At 46.0% G+C, this 22,305-nt stretch overlaps 1 protein-coding gene across 1 annotated transcript; it reads right to left on the reverse strand.

The window, feature by feature from the left end:
• Nucleotides 1–1,757: 1,757 nt before the first annotated feature.
• Mcm3 (minichromosome maintenance complex component 3) lies at nucleotides 1,758–20,853 on the reverse strand. The gene is made up of 17 exons (XM_051152953.1): nucleotides 20,638–20,853; nucleotides 18,557–18,669; nucleotides 17,948–18,156; nucleotides 17,140–17,270; nucleotides 14,804–15,042; nucleotides 14,318–14,426; nucleotides 12,836–12,989; nucleotides 12,379–12,510; nucleotides 11,665–11,873; nucleotides 9,613–9,787; nucleotides 9,148–9,274; nucleotides 7,897–8,047; nucleotides 5,350–5,490; nucleotides 4,370–4,473; nucleotides 3,885–3,961; nucleotides 3,361–3,472; nucleotides 1,758–2,119 (listed from the first exon to the last, which is right to left on the reverse strand). The coding sequence occupies exons 1-17, from the start codon at nucleotides 20,713–20,715 to the stop codon at nucleotides 1,921–1,923; spliced, it is 2,460 nt and encodes an 819-aa protein (XP_051008910.1). The 5' UTR covers nucleotides 20,716–20,853; the 3' UTR covers nucleotides 1,758–1,920.
• Nucleotides 20,854–22,305: the final 1,452 nt, after the last annotated feature.

The following is a 22,305-nucleotide window of genomic DNA, read 5'->3' on the forward strand; positions in this document are numbered from 1 at the left end:
TTATGCCATGTTCGGTTGATGTCCCTGCTCTTTTCTGAAGGGAGGCAGATGGGGCAGGGGGAGGTGGCTGGGGGAAAGGTAAGAGAAACTGTAGTCCAGATTAATATATGGGGGGGGGGGGGAGAGAAAGGAAAGGGCTCAATTCTAAGTAACTGCAAAATGACCCTGTAAGAAATCCCTCTGTGCTAAGAGCACACTATTCGGAGGGTTTCTGGTAGGGCCTTTGCTGAGTCAGTCAAGCCAGAGTCTGTCCCTGGACTTTCAGTGACCGTTGTGGTTATTTAGCTTTTCCAAATCAGCAGGGCCTGCTTTGCAGGATCTGGCATCAATTTTAGCTGACAGTTTACCAGGAAAACCAAAGATAAAAATCCCCAAAGAGATCATAGCAGGCTGCTGCCACCTTGTGATGACTTGATATAAATGCAGAAGTGAATCCTGCAAATGAAATACTTAAGGATGAATATGAAAAGCATCAACAAATCAATAAAGTCACTGGGGAGATCAGTTTGGAAGGATTTAAAAAAAAAAAAAACTGAAAACTACCACGACCCAGATTTTTGCTTTTTCGAGACAGGTTTTCTCTGTGTAGCCCTGGCTGTTCTGAAACTCAACTCTGTAGACCCACCTGCCTCTACTTCCTAAGAGCTAGATTAAAGGTGTGCCAACACCACCTGGACCCAAAGTTTTCCATCTTGGGATTACCCAGCAGGGAACTCCATACGCTATCAGACATACTTGGACTTCCTTCTTTATTGCCACTTTATTCCCTATAGCAAAGAACTGGAATCAATTCAATTGTCCACCAACAGACAAATGGATAATGAAAATCTGGTATAAAAAAAAATAGGATGGCATTCAGCTATTATGAAAAAAAATCTCAGTATTTGTAGGAGCATATATAGGATGTTACAATATACTTGAATGAGGAAGAACTATTGAATATAGTATGAAGGATATAGAGTTCCGTGCCTTTCTAGTTCCATCCTGAAGTTTTCTTTTTTGATAATCGTGCATAAAATATCTACAACAGTTAAGAGTATAAAGTTTGTGTGACATTCCACAGTCTCCTTAGAAGTTCACTGAGTTGTATGGTCTTTGGGTCTGGTTAATTTCAGTGTGTGATTTTATTGCAATGTTTCATAATGAAGTTAAAGAAAGAAAAAAACAAAACAAAACAAAAAAACAAAAAACTCCAAGTGGTCGCCTGAGCCTGGGCACCCGCGGCAAAGCCTGAGTTGAATCCCTAGGACCTACATGGTAGATGGGAAGAACCAACTCCCACAAGATGTCCACTGACCTCTATAAGTGTCCCAGCCCCAACCTTTCACCTCCTACACACACACACACACACACACACATATACATATATACACACCACATACACACACACACACACACCATACACACACACACACACACACACACACACACACAAAATCTATTTTTTAAAAAGCAGAGTATAAATTCTACATGTACAAATAGTTATATTTACTCAATGTCTTTGATATTTAGGTCAACAATACAAATTAGTCTAATTGCAAAAAAAGCTTTCTTTTTTGTGATCTGCCTGAGCCACTCTGGCACAACAGACCTCAAGGCTTTTCCTAGACTAAAGTGCTTGGGGGTGGGGGTGGGGGTAAAAACACAAGCAGCAAACACAGAAAACAGCTGGGCCCAAAACCATAACCCAAGTCATGAAATGGACTTCCCATGTTTAGGAATGGAAGGTGACTGACCCAGGCCTTCTGCCGGGCGCCTGGCCCTCCCTTTCAGCTCTGGCTCACAGCAGCTGCCATTCCCAAAGCTTCCACCAAGTCCTGAAAGGGTTTGCTCTTCAGCTTCCATCCTTGAAAGTTATGGAGAATGGAGACAGGAAGGGACAGGGCAGGAGCCGGCAGGGACCACTTCACACAGCTCTGCTTAGATAAGGAAGACGATGCCCTCGGACACCATGACCTGGTTGTCATCCTGCATCCTGCTCAGGGAAGCCTGGATCTCCTCGGGAGAAAAGGGCTCTTCTTTATCCCGATTGATGGATTCTATGAGGTGGTTCATGCCCACAGACTGCGCATGAGCTTCTTGGAACACGTCTAAGAGGGCTGCCTTAAAAGCCTTCAACCTGCCCAAGACAAAACAATGTGAGCCGGGGAGGAGCCAGGCATAGTGGAGCACATACATAATACCAGCACTCAGGAAGCCGAGGCTGGAGAAAGCCCTAACTTCACGGTCTTAAACAAACCTCCAGCTCCCAGCCAAGACTGATATGGGGAAAACACAGTAAGTGTTCTTCCAATGTTCTGAGCATCCTTCTTTAAACTTAACCTTCCTACTGCCACAGAGCTTCCCGTAATTCAGGCATGAGCTGCCTTTGCAGCTTGGAGGCTGTTAAAGAGACTGGTACTCCTACACACGGAACAGTAAATGGCTGGCACAGCACCTGGGTGGCAGTTTACTCATAGGAGTTACAGAAGCCCACACATCTTCACCAGAGTCTAGGAACCTTGCTGAGCCTCATGAGTGTGCCATGCGACAAACCTAAGACTGTTTCTGTTTCACGGTGAACAATGGCAGTAACATGGAGCCACCTCAGTGCCACTCAAGAACTTGTTTATGAATATATACCAAACTGGGTGAGGGGTCACATGCCTTCGATCCCATCACTCAGGATGCGGGTGAAGAGGGCTCTCCCAGTTGAGGCCAGTCTGTTTACATAGCAAGACCTCGTCTCAAAAAACAAACATACTACACACCGCACTCCTCTGGAAAGCCTGCAGTACTGAAAACAAAATCTGGGCTAACACAGAAAGCGAAGTTCAACGGCTGGTTCTGCAGAGTGGAATTACAACTGACTTTAGTGTTTTTCTTTAAGTATTTTTCCATGTTTGGCTGCATCGTGTTTTACGCTTTTAAGACTTAATAGGTTTCCAGTAAACATAAATTTCAGTAAAAAAAAAAAAAGTTATTTTCTGAAACTCCAGAAAATGTGTTTCCCCTCACAATTTATGGGGGAGGGGGGTGCCTAAGATGTACCCCACTGAGATGAATCCAAGGCTACAGAAAGATACAAATCAAATTTTGCCCTTGGTTATGTTTATGTTAAGCCACCTCCTCCTAATTTAAAAGTAACAATTCAAATTTCCACAAAGAAAGAAACAGTACAGCAAACAGGCAGTTCTGCAAAAATGCCACAGGCGTTTAGACACTGATTTGCAACTGTCTGGGTATGCTGGCATTATCAGTGCAGCGTGTTGTAACACCCTCAGAGTTCTAGCTCTAAGCTCATCAGAGGGGGCTGGTGGCACTCCACCTGGAAGCTGGTCCCTCATCAGCAGAAACTCCCAAGTAGGAGTAGAAGCTCACCTGGAGTCACTCAGCTCCACTTTCTGGGATTCCTGAGTCTCCTGAGAATCATCTGTCTTCCCCTGAGAACTGTCGGTCTTCTCCTGAGAATCGTCGGTCTTCGGAGTGTGCACTTCAGGGAAGCAATGGTTGCAGGGGTGGGAGAGACAGCAAAGTGAAGCCATTTCCACCAACACTGGAGAAGTCACACCCTCCCGCTATCCTGAGCCTGTGAGCACTGTCTCTCATGGTTCTTACGGATGATACAGGGAAATGCCCGACAGCTAGAGGGACTGAGTTACGTGGGAGACCCTCAGTGCGTTATCTGGGATGCTTACGCCAGTCATGATAAAAGGTCATGCCAAATAGAGGAGAACACAACAGCAGAGCCAAACTTAATTTCTAAAGTTTGCGCTGTGGGTTTTTACCAAGGTCTCGAGACACATGTCCTGGTCACAGGATCTTGTGCAAGGAGTCAATGGGAGCCCATGAGAAAAGGCAGCACGAACAGCAACTGGAAGGGTCTGGAGGAAATGCTCACTCACCTTGAGGCATTTCCTTCTCTGCTTCACTGAAGTCATAGGGGTCATAGGACTCCCCATCCGTGGCCCGAGTCTTCCTTCTGAAATACCCACAGCAATCATGAACCTGAGGGGGCTCAGACCACAGAGAAACGTACAACCAGAACAAAGTACAGCCAAAGTGAACTACCAGGCTCAGGCCTGAACAACCCACTGCATTTCCTGAAAGCCATTCTCCAGGCCCTGCTGCCAGTGCTTGGTCCGTTATCATCTAAGGGCATACATACATAGACAGGAGGGATAAAATAGCCTCATGAACATTCGAAGATCTAATGATGTTGTCACTTCTGCTATTTAGCATCCCTTAACAGGAATTCACACTGAACACCATAGAAGCTCTCACCCGCCTCCTGTGCCCAACTATCCTCATCTGCAAACCCTGCCGGCCCCTGAAGAGCCCAAAGCTAACCAACAGCGCTCTCCTCTCACTTCTCATTGGCCCACTGTACCTCTTCCGTTTCTGCCCAGGGTCTTCCTGGCTCTTTTCCTCTTCATCTTCCAGGTCTGATTCATCGTCACTTGGCTTCTTACGTTTCTTCTCCTTCTCCAAGACCTAGAACCAAGCCAGGGGAGGTCACTGGTGCCAAAACCAAGTAAGGAACTTGAGTTGCTTCTGCATCATGGATAGATGACTTAACATGTTTCTAAGACTTCTCTCTAGTCCTCCTTGTTCAGGTCCCAGGACCAGAGAGGCAGGAAAGCCTATTGGGCATCTTTCATCAATTCTGTGAGGCCTTTCACACAGTAGGTACTTTATGTTTACTGAATAAAGGGGTGTGTTTGGGGAGGTGTCCAAACCATTATGGTTAAGGGGGAGAGCCATTTGTTTCTTTACAGAACAGGAATTTAGTTGAAATTCAACAGAGCAGGAAAAGCACAGCAGACTCACAGGTCTAAACCTTCATGGGCTCTTGTTCTTTAGGTAAGTAGCAAGCAACAGGCACAAGGCTCACCCCCCTTATTAAAAATAGATCTTTTCTCATACAATATAATCTGATTAGCCTCCCCTTCCTCTACTCCTCCCAGTTCTTCCCTACCGTCCCCCACCCCCATCCCGATCTGCTCCCTTTCTGTCTCTCATTAAAAACATACGCAATAAAATAAGATAAAACAAAAACCATCACATTGAAGTTGGACAAGGCAAACCAACAGAAGGAAAAGAGCCCTAAGAGAAGGCACAAGAATCAGAGACCCACTCATTCCCACACACTCAGGAGTCCCATAAAAACACTAACTGACAGCTCTGACTTACATGCAGAGAACCTGCTGCAGTTCTGTGTGGGCCCTGTGATTGTCACCACAGTCTCTGTGAGCTCCTACGAGCTCTGCTCAGTTGATGTAGAGGGCCTTGCTCTCCTGGTGTCCTCCAGCACCTCTGGCCCTTTACACCCTTTCCCCTCCTCTCCTATGGGGTTCCCTGAAGGCTCACCTTCTTGAAATAAGCATACTGAACTAGCTCCACGGCTTCCTCTGCATCCTGCAGGTCCACAGTCTTGCTCATGCGGGCCTTTGCATGGGCCGTGGCCAGTCGAATCAGAGTTTCCAGTGTTCGGGCTGTAACTGGAGATGTCTAGGAAAGGAAACATGAGGGAATTACTTCTGCAGAAACTGTCTCACTCTCACTCCACAGAGAAAGCATGAAGGCGCTACCAAGAATGTTCCGAAAATCCAAGGTCAGTCTTCTCTAGAGCAGGTGCCCTTTAAAGTTCAGATAGCAGCCAGTGGCTAATGCCACCCTCAGCCACATGAGAAGTCTTTCTCTTCAGTGAGCAGCGGAGAAGGCAAAGTTTCATGGCTGCACAAGGTGCTCAGAGTAAGGGACAGTTGGGTGTTCAGCCCCAACACAGCATTTACACTATGCCCCCTCAGGTGCAGGAACAAGTGAAGAGGCAAACAAAGAATAAGAGAATTGAAAGACAGGCAGAAGAGCCATGATGTGCCATCTTCTGGACATGACACAAGACACTATGATGACAACTCACAGAAGCTGCAATGCCTGCAGAGTCTGCACACGACTGAGCCACGGGCAGCAGGGCACAGATGGGAGGGACTCCAGGGGCCCTGCTCACTGCTAAACTGTTGGCTCACCAACAATAGATTCAAGGAGAGGGGGAGCCATTGTTTCCATTTGTACATCTACTAGTGATCCCACCAAGTGCCCACGGAGAGTTACAATCACAGGAAGCAAAAGTCATGGCTCTGTAAGACACTGGCAGGGCAGAGGAGCACGTGATACAGATGCAAGTAAGAGACAGCAGCAGTGACAATACATTCTCCATGTATGAAACTATCAAGAACAAAATGAATTTTTAAAGATTCAAAAAGGTAAGAAACATGGCCACAGAAATAGAAGTGACAGCATTCAAGGAGGTGAGTGAGAAAGGAGGAAACGAGCCATCCTACAACTGCCCCTAAAAAGGTGAGACAGGACAAAAGTGAAGGCAGGAGAGACGGCAATTCCTACTGCAGGCTCACAATGCTTCAGGGAACTGAGCACTGATTCTGTAAGTGACTCCTCTTAACCAAGTACTTTCCAGGTAAGGACATGGGACTGGAAGAGCTGACTCTCCTGTAAAAGCAGAGTTCTGAGGGCAAGTCTCAGAAGCAGTGTATAAATAATCTCAGAATGAGGAGCCTGACACACAGGGAAGCTGTTAGCCAAACAGGGTGCCTGTGCCTTTCTAACTGCTGTTATGTGCTAGGATCCTTGACCTACTGAATCACGGTGTGATTACTTTAACTTTCAGGGCGACCTTAGGGCCCCGAGGAGTGAAAAGATGTGTGCCACGCTACAGACCAGCTGCAGAGCTCTACCCAGGCCCATGCGTCACGCTTTCTATCACAATTCCTTGCGCTCACTACACAAACCTTCAGCGCCATGTGCTGCTCACTTCTCGCTTTAGATCTAACTTGCCAGTTAGACCCACACCGATCTCCAAAAGCAAGTCTCCAAGTGCTTGAACACACCCACGGGGTGGAGCACCATCAGTTCAGAGGTTAAGACACTACCTCACAAGCTCCAATTTCTGCAACACCTAAGAATCTGGTGAAATCTTCAGGCGCGGTAACAGAGCCAGACAATTCAAACTGAGGGACCAATCAGGACCACATCTACAATGGCCTGCTACACTCAGTTCTTACTCCGGTGAGCAGGTCCTTGGCACGGATGCACTGGAACAGTTCATGTACAGAGAAAAGCAATGATAAAGAAACGGAACTATTTTGTATAGAAACAAGTGATAGATAATCTTAGGGTACCCATGTGGGGAAGCAGGTTCAAACTAAGTAATAAGTTGTTGTAGTAAGATTGCAACACAGTGATGTTCTGTGCATGCTATCACGGGCAGAAGGGGAAGTAAAGTACTAACAGAACACGCAGAGATAGAAGTATGAGGGGACAGCAGATGATCTGAAAGTCTATCACATACACAGGCTTGGAACCTGGGTCTCTCTCTGCCTGTAATCTTCTATGAACTACACTGTCCCTGGAAGATGCAGATAAGTTCAAGGGCAGCTCTAAAAGTCACACTAGAAATTGCTCTGAATCATGACCACTCAACTTCTAGTTATTTATCCAAGTCTGCCCAAACATCATTTACGTTCACACCCATCCAGGGCAAAATCTCTTCTCTTCACATCATCTGCACTCAAGGTAGCCCTTCACATCCACTCTCTTCCTAGCCTTTTTATCTACCTTTCTGCCTCCTCCATTCTGAACCCTGAGTTCATTTCTCACCAAATATGAGAACAGAGACAAGGTCAGGTCCAGAAGCCACTCAAGGTTCACTGGGGGAGATCCTTACTATCTCTGAGGTCTTGATTTTCATTTTCTTCAGAAAAAGTATATTTAAATGTGTGTTAACAGAAAGTTTGTCAGACCAGGAAGGACGGACAAGTTAGAACTCCCCAGGTTCCCAGGAACTTCTGCCCTAGTGTTCTAAAAGACCCTTGGGACAACAGTGCCCAGTGCACTCACCCGGGCAGTGTCTGAGCTCATGCTGTCCTGACTGCGCAGGCGTGAGTATTCTTCCGCAATGTAGGCTGCGGACTCCGGAGTCAGGATGGGCTTAATGATTTTGGCCACATGGATATACTTCTTCATGAAAGCTGCGCTCACCATCTTCTCTCTGCATCCAAGAGAATGAATGCCATCTTCCTAACCCATCTGGGGCAATGGTTTCCCTCTCAGAGATGGCACGGCCCAATGACAGCGCAGAGATGAACCATCATCATCACTACGGCTCCCAGGGGACACACACGGCACTCTAACAATCTCTATTTAACCTCAGTCACATGATCTAGGAAAGAAGTTCTGGTATTACCAAGTTTTTTGGCTTTGCTTGCTTTTATTTATTTATTTATTTATTTATTTATTTATTTATTTATTTATTTGAGACATGGTTGCTCTGTGTAGCCTTGCCTGTCCTGAAATTCACTCTGTAGACCAGGCTGGCCTTGAACTCAGAGATCAGCCTGTGCCTGTCTCCAAGTGCTGGGATTAAAGGTGTGCACCACCAGTGGACAGCTTTTCCTTTTTAGATTGTGTTTATTTTGATGTGATGTGTTTGGGAGTTTTGCCTGCATGTATGTCTGTGCACCACGTGCATGCCTATCTATCACTGTCTGGCCTATAACTCACTGTGTAGATAAACTCACACAAATCCACCGGAATCTGCCTCCCAAGTGTGTACCACTACTCCTGGTACCAGCCCTATCTTGTATGTGGGAATGCTGGCTCAAGAGGAGATGTACTCAAATCCAGTGCAAAGACACTTCCTTCTACAGCATGCCCAAACAGAGGCACAAGAGTGTACATGTCATGCTCTCAGCACCCAATGAAGTCTCCTTTACTTAAGTTCACCTTCAAAGCCTGTACTCTTTGCTACCTACTAACCCTAAAAAAATAAAAAAAGTTCAGAGGAACAGATCACACATACAGAAGCCCTTGGACACCTGTCAAAAAAATTTTGGAGACAGGTTATCTGTAGTCCAGGTTAACTTCAAACTACAGTAACCCTCCTACATCAGCCACTGGAGTGCTGAGATTACAGACCTGAGCCATGCCTACCTGCCAAAATGTTATGTTTTAAGAAAGACCTGAGCCTAAGCTGAATCAGACATATGCAAGGCAACGGGCTAGGACAAATGGTTCATCTGTAGACCCAGGAAAGAAGATGTAATGGGACAAAGCTCAGGCTTCTAAGAGAGCTGCAAGAGGGATGCTCACTTTTTCTTCCTGGAGCCATGCAGAAGGTTGTCGTGCTTCTCGTAGATCCGGGTGTCTTGCTGGTCATCCTGGGTAAAGTCAGGATCGTCTGTGGCCAGGATGTCCACTGAACTACCCAATGGCAAAGCTGGTAAACAAGAGGAGACAGAGGAGAGCAGGAGTTTAAAGCCTTGCCTCTTCTATAGCACAGAAAGAGAGGAGAGCGAGACTTAGGAAGCAAGAACCCAGGAGGAAAGAGACACATGGACCTCGCAAGTATGAAGGTTAGAATTGTCCAGAAGCTAAGAGATACAGCGGAACCCAAAGTGGACAGTCAACCTCCAGTGAGCAGTGCAGAAGAGGAGAGGGAGGTGAGGACACTAACAGACACAGAACGGCCATGGTCCTGGGGCTAGGCCATAGATAGGGGCTGGGCGTCTGCTAAGACCCCTCCCACCAGCCTCTCTTGCCATGCCATGCACTCACCGTCCCCGTCCTGCTCCCCCGGGGCTCGGTATTGGTGCATCCTAAGGACATGGTCAGAGATCTCCCGATCCTGCTCAGGGTCCATCTGATCCAGCATGATGAAGAGCAGGTCAAAGCGCGACAGCAGTGAGTCCTGCAGCCCGATGTTCTCCATCGGAGTCTTATACTGGTCATACTGCAGAGCACAAGACGACAGCCGACTGGAGACGACACCAGGAGGAAGGCGTCCCCGAGGCGTAATCAATACACAAAATACAACAGGCAGGCACAAAACACGGACTAGGACACAGCTCAGTGGCAGAGTGCTCATCTGGCATATGTGAGGTCCAGGATTTGATCCTCGGGATCACTGGGTATCAATGACAGGAGAGAAATGACTTCCCCAAGTTGTCCTCTGACCTTCACATGCATACCCACACACATACACACGTACACAAAAATACATTTCTAGTCTGTTTTGAGATAGTGTCTCTTGTGTAGCCCTAGAACTTGCCACAGAGAAAAGGATGGCCTTGAATGCACAGAGATATGCCTGCCTCTGCCTCCTGAGTGCAAGGATTAAAGTGTGCTGCCACCATACCCAGCACAAAATCAATCACTTTCAAAAGGAATAAAAAAACTTAAGTGTACACCTTTGTAGTGTTAACTATAGATCCTCAAAGTATGGCAAACACACATGTAAGCCCCATTCCTAACAGAAGGAAAACTATCAAATGTACATCACTATGTTCTTACAATAAAACACTGGAAAGCTGTCTTAAAAGGTAAGCTCATGAGTCTGCTTTTCACTTTTGTCAAGAAACCACCATACTGACATCCACAATAGCATATCAGAAATACTTGCACATTTCATGGCCCACTACAGCCAAGATGTAGAACTGGTTTAAATGTCCACCAGCAAATGAACGGCTAAAGAAACAGTCAAGATAGATGGGATATTTAAAAATAAACACACTGGGCCACTTAATCCCAGCACTCAGGAGGAAGAAGCAGGCGGATCTCTGTGAGTTCTAGGACAGCCAGAGCTATATAATGAAGCCGTGTCTCAAAACAAACAAAAGGCCAAACCAAACACCAAAACCAACCCCACTCCCACCCCACATAAGCACATACAGCACAGTTTCCGTAACTATGGTTGCAAAGCCTGTTATCAGGGGAGTCACGAGAAACTGCCATCAGGAACAGGTTTCTGGATGCACAATGACCAGACATTAATTCAAAACCAGCCATATAATGTCTCTGAGAAGTCTGACGGCGCTGGCTTCTGCCGCATCATGCAGTGTCAACAAAGCCTCGCTCTGAACACACACGTGCGTCCTCATTATGCATGCTGCCTGACTCACAACACCAACGACACAAGACCAAGCTCAGAGCTGAGATCACTTTAGGAGTTATGGTGAGTGCACCATAACTCACACTGCACATACAAAGTTTCCTAGAACTAGGGAACGGTAATGCCTAACTACAGAAAACACTTGATAGTTTCCCTTTTTTCCCCTTCTGCTTCTTCTTCTTCTTCTTTTTTTTTTTTTTTTGAGACAGAGTTCCTCTGTGTAACCTTGGCTGTCCTGGAACTCTCTCTGTAGAGCAGGCTGGCCTCAAACTCAGAGATCCACCTGCCTCTGCCTCCCAAGTTCAGGGATGAAAGGTGTGCGCCACAGCATACAACATCGACTATTGGGCTAGCTAGTAGCCAAAACAGCAAAACCCAGGCTCATTCACAGACCCTATCTCAAAAACTAAGGTGGAGAATGATGAGGAAGACACCCAACATAGACACCCACACCCACAAACACAAAGAAAACACATCTGCGCACGCGCACACACACACACACACACACACACACACACACACACACACACGTGTACACACATGCATACATGAGTTTTCTGTTATATCGAAACTGTGAAGAATTGCTATAACAAGGAAAGTAAAAAGACGGTTAAGTTTTTGATCTATTAATTAGTGTCTGACAATAAACCCTTCAGTCCAACTATTAGGTAACACCAAATTAATCCAAGAACACTGGTTATGGGCCTGACTCCACTTACCCTGCCATAGACTGGATTGGCAGCCGCCAAAACACTGCAGCGGGCATTCAGCCGAGCATGGATGCCAGCCTTTGCAATAGTCACTCGGCCCTGCTCCATCACCTCGTGGATGGCCGTACGGTCCATGTCAGACATCTTGTCAAACTCATCGATGCAAACTACTCCTCGGTCAGCCAGGACCATGGCGCCAGCCTCCAGGCGACGCTCCCCTGGGAAGAGAAGGAAGTAAATGTATGTGCCATGGTCCAGGTGAGAGGACAGAGGACTTTTCCTTGGCACCTGTCATCACAGTGCATGAGAGCACAGTAAGGAGACTTTGCCGCAGGGCCTCGTAGGAAACCACGCTACCTTACGTGTCAGCTCCTCCCTGCAGTCTTGCTGAGCCCTCAACAGGAGCCTCTCATATCTACAGACTCGCTCCCCTCATCTCGCTCAGGTGACAGCCAATGACAGTTACTCTCCTGCTCTTCAAATCTTTCCCCATTTCATTTTCCCTTCCTCCTAAATTGCTGTTTTCCCCTTTGTGACTGTTCAAATCATCTTCCAGAACGCATAAGCCTTCAATACTTTACCCACTTCCCCAAAGCATTCGGCCTTACAGCACAGCCTCCTAATCTTTTAAATGTTCCCAACCCAAGTCAGCACCTACAGCAAACTTGAAGAATCTATTCAAACACACGCTGGACCTCTGCCGAGGGCCTCCCGTGCCCTTACCTGTTTCCTGGTCTGTTGTGACAGCAGCTGTGAGACCCACTCCAGATGAGCCCCGGCCAGTGGTAGGAATGGCCCTGGGCGCGGTGCACAGCACATACCGCAGAAGCTGGGACTTGGCAACGGATGGGTCACCTGCGAGACAAAGCAACCAAGACTCCAGGAAACTCCCCACACACCCCAGCAGGCTCTGCTTCCTCAGCATGCTTCTCTTGGAAGAGTCCACAGAGTAATTTGATGTGAACTGTCACATCTCTCCCTTTTCTCATTTGCAGAATACAGTCTAGGTAAAGTAAATCATTTCAGGGATGATTCTTAAAAACATCCATTTTAGCCCTCCGCACTTTGATGGGGCTGACATATGTAGGACCAGACACAGAAGGTACAATCTTATATACATGTTCTTACAACCCCATTCCTCAAGGTAAGCGCATGTCGGTCTGACACACCCCCAGCACACCTATTAGGAGAATGTTGATGTCTCCACGGATATGGCTGCCGTTTTCGAGTTCCCGTTCCACGCCTCCCAGGAGCAGGCAGAGGATTGCCTTCTTGACATAGTCATGGCCGTGAATGCTAGGGGCCAATGACCGGGCCAACTGCTCAAACACATCCTACAGGAAGAAGAACCAACAGTGAAAAGCTTAGTGGCACCCAGTGGGGTATCTGGAGCCCACAGAAAATATACAATTGGGTTCTAAATTCAAATGCTTTGCTCTAAGACAGTCCCATTACCACACAACTAGCAGGGCAGATAAAGAGGCAGCCTATAGCCCAAAGCTTGTAAAGATTCATCTTTAGGAGCATGTACCTGCAATCTATCACTTGATAGTCTCTTGATAGTCTGAGGCAGGGGGATTGTGATTTAAGGCCAGCTTGAGCTAACTAAGGAGTTCCAAGACCAGTGTGGGCTATGCAGTTCAATTCTGCCTCAAACCCAATGAGGAGGCTGGGGAGTGGAGTCCCTCGGGCCCCCGTGAGGTTGTTGAGTAGACCTTTTCCTTTTTCTTCTATCTCTTTCAGGTGCCAGCCAGAGCCTGAGTATACTTTCTTTTGGATGCTGCAGACTTCCTTACTTTCTCAGTCTTCCTCCCTCCCCACCCTGTGGCTGCTGATCTACCATGTCTAACTCAAACAGCATGGCTTGCTCCCCCCTCTATGAATCTACAAGAAACTTCTCTCCAAACCTACAAGAACAAACAAACAAAAAGCACCAGCCTGGGGATATACCTCAGTGGCACAGAATTTGGCTAACATATTGAAGGTAGGGCCCCTAGGTTTAATCTCCAACACAGTAAGCATATTCCAGCTCAAACAAACAAACAAACATAAACGGAGTTTATTAACCTATCTCATGGCTTCTTAGTAACCTTTATCACACACGTGTATACTACTTTGCTCGTTTCTAAATGTGCACAACCTATCTTTATGAAGCAACCATCAGGCCAGTATAAATTATCTGTGACCAAGCCTGACCACCTGAGTTCATCCCTAGGGTCGATAAGGCAGAAAATAATCAGGTTCTATAAGCTGTCCTCTGACCCCCACATGCCTGTAACATGCATGTGTGGGTACACGCGCATCTAAAAACCCAGATGGTAGTGCACGCAGAAGGAACAGGAGTTCAAGGACAGCCTGGGCTACATGAGACTCCATCTCAACAGAACTAAACTAGTTAGAAATAAGGCTTGATGGTCATGAAATTCTAACTTCTACACTCTTATTTGTATTAGGTTTAATTGAGCAGGCCAGCAAACAGAACAAGCATTACCAATAACATGGCCAAAAAAAACCACCCTTAACTTGTCAGTTTGAACAAAACTGGAAGCTAGCAACAAATACTTAGGGGAGTTATTACAAACAAGCTTCCTCCAGATCTAGCACAAAAGATGGCCACACTCAAGACACAACGCTTTCACAAACCCACCCCCATTCAACTGACCTTGGAACGCGTTTTGCTGAACTTCTTGATCTTGGCTATATCGTCCGCAGAGAATGCAGGCTGCACATCTTTGCTCATCTGCTTCACGTTACAGGCAATCAGGACAGTCCTGCAACACAGTGGAAGGGGAGGCAAGCTGAATGTGCAGCAGCACTGAGCGTTCTTGGTCTATTAAACTAAGCAAGAGAGTAGGGGAAGAGAACTCAGCTGAGCTCGCTCTCCACGAGCCACAATGAGGATGGCATGCCCAACCAACAGGCTGGTCAGGACAGGGTATTTGTGTCACCAGTCACGCCCCACTTTTGGCCTAGGATAGCCCATGTTCCCAGGCTGTATGGGAAGAGGTATAAGTCACCTCATCTCACTGGCAGGTGGCATGCATCCTCCATCAGTTAGTCCCCTCCAGCTTATGGCACCCTGGAGCTGAAGTACTGCTAGGACAGAGGCTGCCAACAGTGCCCCCAACATCTCACAGTGAGCCCTTACCTGAAGGTCCCTGAGGTGTAGCCACCCTTCTTCCCTGGGAGGCAGCGGTAGGTCCCCACCACCTGTATTCTGTCACCAGGTTTCACTTTATCCACCAGGTCATCGTCTAGAATGACATCCACAGAGCGAGGAAGCTGACCAGCAGGGGCCTTCTCTGGCATCTCCTGGATGGTAATGGTCTGGTGGTCCTTGTACACAGACAGGCCATACTCTGTCTCCAGGGGGTTGTTCTCCTCATCCTATAAAAGGGCCACAGGAAAAGTTATTTCAGCCTTGGCTCAAAAAATGTAACAGTCATCCAATGTGGAAAACGTCTTTCAGAGATCTTGAAACTACTATGTAGAATCATAATAAAGGTATGCGTCTCTTCCGGCCTTCCTAGGCTGAGCTCTGAAATAATCACAAACAGAAGGGTCAGTTTCACTGATGGGACCATGGCTGTACTAACTCCTAAACTAAAATCCAGGCTCCCTGTACTGATGCTGAGTCTGATTACAAATTGTAATTATAAGCTGATGTAGTTTTCTTTTGGTCTTTCCTCTTTTGGGGGTACAGGGGAATTAAAGACTGAGTTTCCCTTTGCAGCCCTGACTGTTCTGGAACTCTGTAGACCAGGCTGGCCTTGAATTCAGAGATCCTGCCTCTTCAACCATGACTGGCTCCCATGCAGCTTTTCCACTCCCAGGAAATACCCAATAGAAACATGCACCCAAAGCTTCTAACTGCTCACATCAGCACTATTCCTAGCAGGCAAAGATTTAAAATACCTGACTTGATTAACAGAATATGTAAGAACAAGTGGTACAGTCTCACAAACGAATACTGTGTGTAGGACACACTTGTAAGCATATATAACGTCATACAAAAGTTGCTCAACAAGAGCATGTGCATAGAAAAATAGGCTAAAACAATCCCTACTGGAAAGACAACAGGATTGTTAGGCTTTAATCCCAGCACCCAAAAGGCAGAGGCAGGCAGCTCTCTGTGGTGTGAGTTCAAGGCCAACCTGGTCTACACAGTAAGCTCCAGGCCAACCAATGCTATGTAGAGAGACCTTCTCTCTTAAGAAAGAAAGAAAAAAGAAAGAAAGAAAGAAAGAAACCATTGTAGCATGGCCTTCAATAGGGACTTCTGCTTTGTTTTTGTTTTGGAGGCAAGGTCTCTCTGTGTACTCCTGGCTGTCCAGGAACCGGCTTTATAAACCAGGCTGGCCTCAAACTCAGAGATCCACTTATCTCCAGAGTGCTGGGGTTAAATGTGCCATCACCGCCCAGCTTCAGCTGAGACTTTGAAGCAATGATGAGTTTGTTTCCCACTTTACATGCTAGTGACATGAGTTTATTCTGCTTGTAACAACTTGGATTACACACTTTTGAATTATGCACTTTCATGCATATGTATGTGTGAAACATATATTTATATTTTGTTATATATAAGCTTATTATATATATTAAGTTCGCATAACACTAATGTGTTTCTATCATAAGCCATTGTGCATTTACTGAGCGCTTACTCTGTGCCAGGAATTGCGCTACTATAGCATGGAAATTTTGTAACCTTATAAAAACAAACATTTTCTACTTCATAGACGAGGACAATTTTATGAGAAAGGGATATCCTTTGACTAAGTGAGTATAGTCATCAAATAATCAATATTAATGATCTCCTGTCTCACAAAAAAAGTTATCAAGTTTTCTCACTCTGAACACCAAAAAGAAAGCCTTTTACTGTCTTTTCCAAAATCCGCTGAAATACCTGCCAAGAATATAGCAGAGTGTGGCATAACAGAAGTACTTTCCATTTTACTTTTAGAAAGCACATTATATCACTATGATTACAACTCTGTTAAAATACCTGCAGTCCTTTTCCTTCTTTTGGGCCTTCTATATTCCAACTTCCCTAGGTTTTATTCTGTGCACACACTCCTGTACATGGCTTAGAGCATGGCATCAAAAATCCTCTTCATTTTGCCGGGTCTGGCTGGCCGGCCAGGAAGCTTTTTGGATCCACCTGTCTCTCCTCTCCAGAGACAGCTAGGGTTAGAAGACACACGCAGGTGAGCCCAGCCTTTTACCTGAGTGCTGAGGAGCCACACACAGTTCCTTGTGCTCACAGAACAAGTCCTCTTACCCACTAAGCCAACTCGCTAACCACTAACTATAGCCTTAAGAAAGTGGGACTTACTAAACTTCACCTTGCACCCAATCTTTCTTCTGAATTAGTCCTTCCCTCACATTATCTCCTTTTAGAGCAAAGGCTCCAGGCACTATGCAGTACTGGAATTAAAACCGTTATCTTTGAGCGCCCAAGGAAGCCCAAGTGATCCATGTCCTCACCTTTGTGGGATAAACAGAGCTGGATGGAAAAGCCACCAGGGTGGTGAGATCAGAATAGCGTCGCTCTATGGTCTTCTTAGTAGCAGGACAGTAGTGAACACTGCGAACAACTTTGGGACGAACCAGAGAGCCTAGGAATGCAAAGGTATGAAGTCACCCAAGGACACAGACAGAGGAGGGATCTCAACTCATTCAAGGCCTTTACATACTGTTTTCCTCTAGGTAGGTTAACCTATTTTAGTAACACGTGTCATTGATTCTTTGCATTTATATGTAGGGCATCACTGTAGCCGTGTATAATTTAATTTCAAGTATCAAACTGTCAATTAAGGGACAGTTCAGGGTTGCAATAAGATTGGAGGAACACTGGGCTAAAGAGATGGCTCAGCAGTTGAGAGCATGCTCTGTTCTTCCAGAGGTCCTGAGTTCAAGTCCCAGCAACAACATGGTGGCTCACAACCTTCTATAATGTGATCTGGTGCCCTCTTCTGGCCTGCAGGTGCACACGCAGACAAAGCACTCATTAAATAAATAAATAAATAAATAAGTAAATCTTTAAAAAATAGAAAAGAAAGAGATTAGAGGAACAGGACTCTTCGCCATTCTGCTACCATTGGTGATCACTTGCAGTCCCCCTAACTGCTAAGGACCCTGACATTAAAATTAAACATTTCACTGTTGAACTTCAATGTTTCACTTCTCTGAAACTACAAGTTCCCCGGACCACTACAACGCTCACAGTTTCTGAACCTCCCAAGCCTATCCTACCATCTCATTAGGGCCCTGACGCTGTTTTCGATCCACTCACATTTAGTCACAATGCCTTCCACACAGACCACACAGCTGAGGAAGCAAGACGTGAGAGTCCGCGGGGAGACGTGCTTTGAACCAAAGCTGCCTTCCAATCCGATGTAGAATTCTTCACACTGCTTGGCATAGGTAGCATCAATGGAGGCCACAAAGTCCTTCAAGGCCCGTTGGAAGGCAACTAGCTCCTCAAAAGCGTTGTTCAGGAGGCTGCACGTGGTCAAGACAAAGAACCATTAATAAGGCACAACTCAGGGAACCAACCCTTGGGACAATAAGTACTCTTCAGTCATCACGATAGATGAAAAATCCCATTTCTACTTTCTGCTGCCACTGCGTAAGACTCAGTGAAACACATAAGAACTGAAGTTAACTTCATCAACGACATTAAAAAAAAAAAAAAAAAAAGATACTCAGCAAAACACTGGAAGAGAGGATCACTTGAGAGCGACATGCCCAGCACCCCACTCTGTGAGACTCATTGTCATTCAGCCTGTGGGTCTAGTCCATGTAGAGCCTCCCTAGGGAAGGCTGTTCCAATCTAAACAAGATGCTGCTCTTCTGTCTCAAAGCCAGCAGGTACCCCTGAAAAGAGCCTGTCATCGCTCACCGGTTGGCCCTCTTCTCATTCTTCCTTCGCAGGTCATTCACACTGACAATCAGCCGATTCTGGTTGTCATTGATGAGCTCCAAGACTTTATTCTGGTAAATCCCCTGGTCTTCCTGCCAAGCAGAAATAAGACATCTCAAATGAAGCAACCTGACATCTTAAATGAAGACGTATCTAAACAGCAACATAACTCAGAAGTGTTTCAGAAAGGAAGCATCTCTCGGAATGAGCTCGGAAGCCCAGCTCAGCTCTGTGTCCATCCCTTTCTCCCTTTCGGTCCCTGGTCTCAGATTTCACCTACAACCCATTAGGAGACTCTAAGACTCATCAAGTCAATGTCACCCAGGACACCCAGGGTTCCTTTCTGCGGGTTCTTGGTTTTATTGATAGCAAGCTTGGATCGCCAAAGCTGCCTGGAAGGAGACACAAAGAGAAAACAGCTTTGTTTGGAATTCAGGTGGGGCGTGGAAGTAAACTGTAATTCCAGCACTCAGATATCTGAGGTAGGAGGCTCACAACCAAGTCCAAAGCTAGGCTACAGCGTAAGACTGCTCCCAGAGCAACAACCAAAAGAGCAAGCAAGCGGACAGGTGCACAGTAAGATTCTGTAAAAACTGATAAGAAGGGGTTGTTTGTCTTCAGTGAAAGTAAGACTGCCCTGACCTAACAGACAGACAGCCTGGGATTCAGGTAATCAAGTGTCAGAAGGTAGCCGGAAAGAGGAGGAAGGCAGAAGGCAGGCAGGCTCGGCAACAGGCAGGCTCAGCTACGGGGTCTGCAGCTACATCAAGAACTTGGGGGTCCTTAAGGAAGTATCAGATGAAGGCAGGGTGGTCATTTCTGAGTTCTTCATCCTGTCCTCTGGTGCAACACACTTGTCTGTCAGCGGTAGGATGATCTTTCCTAGGTTATAAAAAAGGCTTTCTCCATCATGGGATGAGGTCTAGGCCATTCTGGATGAGGAAAATATTACCTGCTGTCTACATCAATAGAGCTTTGGTGATCACTGACTGTTCTATTTGTAAAAGGTTTCCTAACCATGGAGGGTTCTATTTATGTCAGAGATGTCAACATAAAGGTATTCAAAAGTCCTAAGTGGGGCCTGGGAGCTACAGGTTCGTTCTACACCACGTCACTTACACATGAGGATGCCAGCATACTGATAGTCACATGTCTCAAATGGTGCCCAGGAAGTAGATGGCTGCAGACCACCCTTTCTTCCAGCCAGGCATCCCCTGTCACATGCCATCATGATCATCAACAGCTCTCCTATATGCTTACATTTGAATTGGGAATTAAAATTATCTACGTCTTAAAGAGCAATACATAAAAAGCCCTGGATGTTAACATGCCTGACTGCATGTTATTTCAAAATCATGATGTATTATTTCAAAGATGTCATTTAAATCTCTTAAAATTAAAATTGCTTTTCATTGGTCAGCAAAGTTGCAATGCTCAACAACATTTTATAGCTTTAAATTCTGTGCAACCCCAATCTACATGCGTACAAAATACCTTTTTTTTTTTTTTTTTTTTTTTTTGATCCATAGTAAAGAAAGCTGCCAAAGTTGTCTTTTCTAGGCAGCATCAAGTCAGTCATTAAAATCTGAGCGCTCTAAGCCAGTAACCCTCGGTGTAGTCCCTCCTTTGCTTCCAAGTTAGTTAAGATGGGACTACCCATTTGTCTACACCTGATTTGCATAGGTGGGATCATCACATGAATTTAGAGACAAACTAGATGGCTTTAGAGAAAACTCTGAGGACTCATCATGAGATCCAGGAGTGAGGAAATAAAAAGAGGATGTGATAAGAAGTGAAAATGATCAAAATACATCCCTAGAAATTAAAAGAGTGATGAGAGAAATGAATATGACCAAAATACATTATACGTTTAAGACACGAATAAACACACACACGTACTACACACACAATCTTGAGGTAAATATGAAGAAAAACAGAAAGTAACAGAAAGTTGCAGAGCGAAAAGAAGCACCAGCGGCCCGGCCAGCAGCGGGGACCTCATCAGCCATGTCCGGTCACCCGCGGGGAGCCCAGCATCCAGACAGTCCCCTGAGCCTCACCCCGTCATCCAGGAAGTCTAAGTAGTCTCTCTGCGCCTCCCGCAGCTCCACGTCGTCCAGTACTACGGTGCCCGCCATGCCGCTGCCCCGAAATTGCCGGCCACGAAACAGGACCGAAACACCCGTGTGACTCCGCCCTGGCGCGAAACCTTCCCAAGTTTTCCCGCCACGGAAGTTTACGGTGGAGGAAGCGGGGGAGCTGAGACGTGTTCTGATTGGCTGATCCCTTCAATAGCTCCTTAGTTCGGCCTTCCTTTCGGTGCCTAGATTGGAGGGCAATGCTCGCTTTCTCCGCCCTAACTAGGAAGACTGACCAATGACGAGAGGAGAGGCTCAAAAGCCCATTGAGCAACTGAAAGACTAGAAAGCACTGCATTCTGGGAGTTGTGGTTCTTCCCTTTTTTTTTTTTTTTGACTGTAGCCAGTTTCCGTCAAGTGGGCGTGTAGGATTTACTGAAGTATCCAAGTTTGGGGCCCAGAGCACTTTGATGGAAAATAAAGGTTAGAGAAAGAGAGACTTTGTTTTGTTTTTCGGGGCGAGTGGGTGGGTTGAAAGGAAGATAAGTTTTGTTTTGTTGCGGGAGGGAGTGTGAGACAGGGTAACTTAATTTAATTTTTTTTCTTTTTTCTTTTCTCTCTCTCTCTCTCTTTTTTTTTTTTTTTTTTTTTTTTTTTTTGGTTTTTTGTGTAGCCCTGGCTGGCCTTGAACTCACTCCGTAGACCCACCTGCCTCTGCCTCCCTAGTATTGGGATTAAAGGCGTGTGCCGCCACCATCTACCTGAGAAAGACAGGATTTTGTTGTTGTTGCTGCTGCTGCTGCTGCTGCTGTTATTTTTTGGTTTGGTTTGGGGTTTTTTTGTTTTGTTTTGTTTTGTTTGAGACAGGGTTTCTCTGTGTAGTCTTGACTGTATGGAACTCATTCTGTAGACCAGGCTGGCCTTGAACTCAGAAATCCATCCTTAAGTCTCTGCCTCCCAAGTACTGGATTAAAGGCGTGCCCCACCACCGCCCCTGGAGAAAGGTTTTTATCTCCACCGAATGTTAAAACATAAAAGCAAATAAAATTTAAATGTATCTAAATTGGTGGTCCCCATGTATTTAAACAAAGGCTGGGTGGCTATTACTCCTTGTCCCACACAGGTAAGTTAAAGGCTGTGTTACTGGTTATCGCCAATGTATGAATGCCACTGTGGCACCTTTAGTGATAATGCCACGCTTCTTGGTCACAGCTGGATAGGACTAGTGATTACTTCTCTTATCAGCTTGTGTTGACACTTTCTGGTATTATGAAAGCTATGGCACAGGTTAGCTCCAGCTGGACTCTTCCCAGTCCTGTGTTTGAAGTGCATGCTGCCTTCAGAAACAGGGCTCTCTGAGAGGCAACAAAGGTCAACTGCAATAGCCTATAGTTTTCAGAATCACTTGAACTACTTTGACCAACATCACCAGAGGAGTTTTCTCATCGCTGGTGATGGAGTTTTTGTTAGACAGCCTATGGGTCCTGTGGGGAGCAATGTTGGCCTAAGTGGTGTAACTTCATCTAAGGGGTGTGTGTGTGTTCTCTCTCTCTCTCTCTCTCTCTTTTTTTTTTTTTTTTTTGGTTTTTTGAGACAGGGTTGTGTAGCCTTGGCCATCCTGGACTCACTTTGTAGACCAGGCTGGCCTCG

This window comes from Acomys russatus, chromosome 11 (genome assembly GCF_903995435.1).
Source record: "Acomys russatus chromosome 11, mAcoRus1.1, whole genome shotgun sequence".
Taxonomy (NCBI): Eukaryota; Metazoa; Chordata; class Mammalia; order Rodentia; family Muridae; genus Acomys; species Acomys russatus.